Below are 4,329 nucleotides of genomic sequence, written 5' to 3' on the forward strand. Positions count from 1 at the left end.
TCTGGGGTTAGGCTAGATGCTTACTGGGTATGCGTTGATTTACGTACTCATGCTACCCTTGCTGCACTTTTTGTGCAGGTATATATATGTCTGGTGGTCTTTTGGGCGCTGAGGCGCAACTATTGCGGGGACTTTACCGTGAGCTGCATTTCATATTACGATCTGCAGCCTGCAGAGTCTCCATCAGAGATATTTATATTCTCCTATCTAATTTGTATTCCAGACAGATGTTGTATTTTACTATATTTCCTAGTTGATACCCATGCACTTGTGACATCGGATTTTGGGGGTTCCTAAGGATTGTTCGTTATTGAAATTCGTGTAATTCTATTTCATACTATCTAATTAATTAAAATTATGATTTTAAAATATTAAAATGAGTAATTAAGTGATCAATTACCGTTGGCTTGCCTGACAGCGGTATTAAACGCCATCACGACCTTTAGTGGATTTTGGGTCGTGACAGTGTATGCAGCCGGGTGTTATCCTTGTTTGTCACAGTAGCTTTGATACAACTCTTAGCGTCCTTCGGGTTCTTCTTTTTATCCCTAGATTGCTGATATTACTTATTGCTGCCTTGTTTCGGTTTTATGTTTGCATTACTTAATGTTAGTTTTCTATTTTCGCTTTGGTTGTCAGATTGGTTTGCTTGTTATTGCCCCTTCCCTTTTTTATCCATGAGCCGAGGGTCTTCCGGAATCAGTCTCGGGCAAGGTCTGCGTAGACTCTACCCTCCCCAAACCCTACTTGTGTGACTGCACTGGGTTTGTTGTTCTTACATACATTGGCGGAAAATAATAAAATTATAATATTATTTTTCTCATATGAAAACGGGGAAATAATGTCGAAAAACAAAAAGCATAAACTATTTGGGACGAAGAAATATATTATTAGTAGAAAAATAAAATTGGAGAACACAATTTATTGTTTATTTATTTATGTCATAGTTCACATATCTGTTGCCTTATTATAAGTAGTATACTTGACAAACACAATTACGTAATCCATCACTTCATCTCTTGAGATGACACTCCCCATGTTTGTGAAGCTGCAAAAAAAAGTGGGGTAAATATAAAAACAAAGAACATAAAGCAATTGAAATTAATTGAGAAAGTCACTTATCTAATAATTCCAAAACAATAATATTGTTATTTACTCCTGCAGTTTCTTCCAAACAAAAGAAAGGAATTTTATTAAGCACTTATCTAATAATTCCAAAACAATAATATCGTTATTTACTCCTGCAGTTTCTTCCAAACAAAAGAAAGGAATTTTTATTAAGGTTTTTATAAGTAACTTTTCTTATTTTTCATGTACTTTTTGAATATCATAATTTTTTTATTTAGAATAAATTTATATAAAACCTAAGTGAACATCTCTGGGAGCTAATTAGATTAGCATAGGAAAATGCTATAATATGACTATCGTAGAGATCCTTCTCGTTCAATCGATTATTTTTGAATAAGGGTATTTTATTCTGGATAAGTATCAATATATGAACTATGGTACTTTAGGGATAATGTTTAAAATTTCACAAGACTATCGACCATATAGAATAGTCATGCATTCCTAAGAATTTAATGAGAAAATATGCACCAGTGAAAATGATGTATTTTGACAATTAACTACAAAAATGCTAAAGAAAATAAGAAAAAGAAGTTTGAAATTTTTTTCCTGTTGCTCAAAAGCACTTAAATGTCGTGTTATGTTGCAAATAACTATTTTAGTTTTAGGAGTGATGATCCCAATGGAACATTTAATTTATTTTATGGTACTACGTAGTAATAAATAAATAAATCTCCTATATATTTACCATTTCTTTTAATAAAACCAAAGAAATTGAATAAAATTACGTGTTATCCATAAAAAAATATAAAAACCAAAAAAGTAAACAAAGAAAAACTACTAACCTGTACGAGAAAGTCCCCAATTTTGATCCCCTGCAACGTGCCATGCAAAGTAACCTAGCAATCCTCTACCTTTAACATAATTAACCTTATTTCTAACACTTTGAGTATCATCATAGCTAATCCAATTACTTCCAGAGTAACAATAATCTCCAACAATAGTAGCATTATACACCGTTGTGGCGCGACTCTGCACTATATAATCCCTAATTCTGTTATAAGTCATCGACCCATCATCGACCGCACCTACATTTGATTTTCCGGCGGCAGGTGCTCTAAGATCGTGGATATTCGGGTTAACCAATCGCCACGCATAGCCATAAAATGGAATTCCAAGTACCAATTTTTTTGTTGGAACACCAGCTTGAATCCATGCATTAATTCCATCGCTTCCACTAATATGGTTCACAGGATCAAATAATTGTGCATGTGAATTGGTTTGTGATGGTGACCAATTTGGTCCATAGAAGTCATATGCCATAAGGTTAATCCAGTTTAAGTTTCTTGCCACTGATTCAACTGGGTAGTTCAATCCATTGACTCGGGGTGAGTAGGAAACCGCCGCCGTGAGAAGCAGTGCCGCCCTGCCGGAATTTCTCGCCTCCATGTTGATAGCGGTGCGCCACTCATTCAAAAGGATCCCTGTTTAATTGAGACGTAAGTAAATAAGAGTGTATTTTTCAATAGCTAGATTGAGAGATCACACAATTCATATTATATGGTATCATAGTAGACATATGAAACATATATATAATGAGCGGGACCTATCATTTTTATGAGATGATGGGGGCCTACTTGGCAACCGCCATCATACTATGATCAGTTTTTGAAATTATCAATATAATCGAGTGATTCTATCTGAGGGATCTCTCCTCCTTTCAGATTATATATTACTGTGAGTGTGAAAAAAATTGCTATTATTTTCAAAACTATTATAGACCCATAATTTGCAAAAGTTACATTTAATGTGTAGAGTAGTAAGAACCTACAATTGATCTCATCAAATTTATCGTAGATTCGCCTCTGGTCTCAATCATTACCAAATATAATTTCAAAATAATTGGCCATGAAAAAGATCAAGAATATTGCAGTGAGAGACATGTTAAAGATATGATAATTAAGCATATAAAAATATATTATATATATAATAATTTATAATTTCAAATAAAATTGTCACATAATAATTCAATATAATACCTGAACAGACAGATAAGGGTTCAAATATTACAACTAGCTATTTGTCCAAAATAATTCATGTATAAGGACCATATGTGCAAAACAAATGAAGAAAATATATATTTGTCAATAGTACCTAAGTTTGTCATATCTGTAGCTGATAATGGATATTCCCAATCAAGATCAAGGCCATGAAATCCAAATTGTCTAGCCAATCTTATTGATGAATCAATAAAACTTTTTCTTGAATTTGGTTGTCTAGCCATAATTCCATAGGCAGTTGTATCAGCTCTTCCTCCAGCTATAGACAAGAAAGTCTTGACTGAAGGATTTTTCCTTTGAACTGTACTTGTAAATTGGCTGAATGAATCTTGATTTTCCGGCGAAATGATTAACTGATTTGATTGTGGATTAAGATCAGCAAATGCACAAAATAGATGAGTGAAAAGAGTTGAATCTATGTTGTTTAATGCTAATCCACTGTCCTTAAACCAGTACCCTCCCTTAATAACATTTTGGCTATTTGTGCAAACTAGTTGCTGGAGGAGGAAACATGAGAAAATAATGGAGAAAATAGTGATAGAATTAGCCATTAAATTGAAGGTTGATAGCTTATTTAATTTGTGACCCCGAGATTATATAAGTTCGAAAATTTGAGTTAAGATTACTGTCTACCGGCGGCTTTTAATTTGCTACAAACATTTACTACTCCATTAGAAAGTGGTTGAATCTCTCGATGTTTCTGAAAGGAGAAAAGGTCGAAATTTTCCTGTGAATCCTTCGGAAATTTGAGATTTTATCGTACGTTATAGTTTTGGTCTATATGTATTTTTTTAGCAAATCGTCTTGTATTTGTTCTTTTTATTTACGGAGCAAAGATCAGCCCGATACATTAAATTTTTGCTATAGCGGGGTACGGGGAAGAACCGGATTATAAGAGTCTATTGTACGTAGTATTACCCTGCATTACTGCAAGAGACTGTTTTCACGGCTTGAACTTGTAACTTCGTGGTCACGTGGCAACAACTTTACCGGTTACGCCAAAATTATTAACGGAGCCCAACATAAAATTACTGGACTTCGGTCACTCCACGTGTCCAAATTTATGGATTTCAGTCACTTAGCCTTATCCTTTTTATCACGTTATGATGGAAAATTGAGAATTTTGTTGCCGGTCTTGCATGATTTCTTATGAAAATAGGGTATCTTGGTGAATTTAGCAATTTTTTGACTTTTAGAGTTATAC

The 4,329-nt window shown here is 33.9% G+C and overlaps 1 protein-coding gene across 1 annotated transcript; it reads right to left on the minus strand.

The window, feature by feature from the left end:
* Nucleotides 1-868: 868 nt before the first annotated feature.
* Nucleotides 869-3,701, minus strand: LOC104115934 (class V chitinase-like). Its single transcript, XM_009626667.3, has 3 exons — nt 3,220-3,701; nt 1,911-2,549; nt 869-1,048 (listed from the first exon to the last, which is right to left on the minus strand). Exons 1-3 carry the CDS (start codon nt 3,674-3,676, stop codon nt 1,008-1,010), a joined length of 1,137 nt encoding a protein of 378 aa, XP_009624962.1. The 5' UTR covers nt 3,677-3,701; the 3' UTR covers nt 869-1,007.
* Between the last annotated feature and the right edge of the window lie 628 nt (nt 3,702-4,329).

The sequence above is a fragment of the Nicotiana tomentosiformis genome, chromosome 11 (assembly GCF_000390325.3).
Source record: "Nicotiana tomentosiformis chromosome 11, ASM39032v3, whole genome shotgun sequence".
NCBI classification, from domain to species: domain Eukaryota; kingdom Viridiplantae; phylum Streptophyta; class Magnoliopsida; order Solanales; family Solanaceae; genus Nicotiana; species Nicotiana tomentosiformis.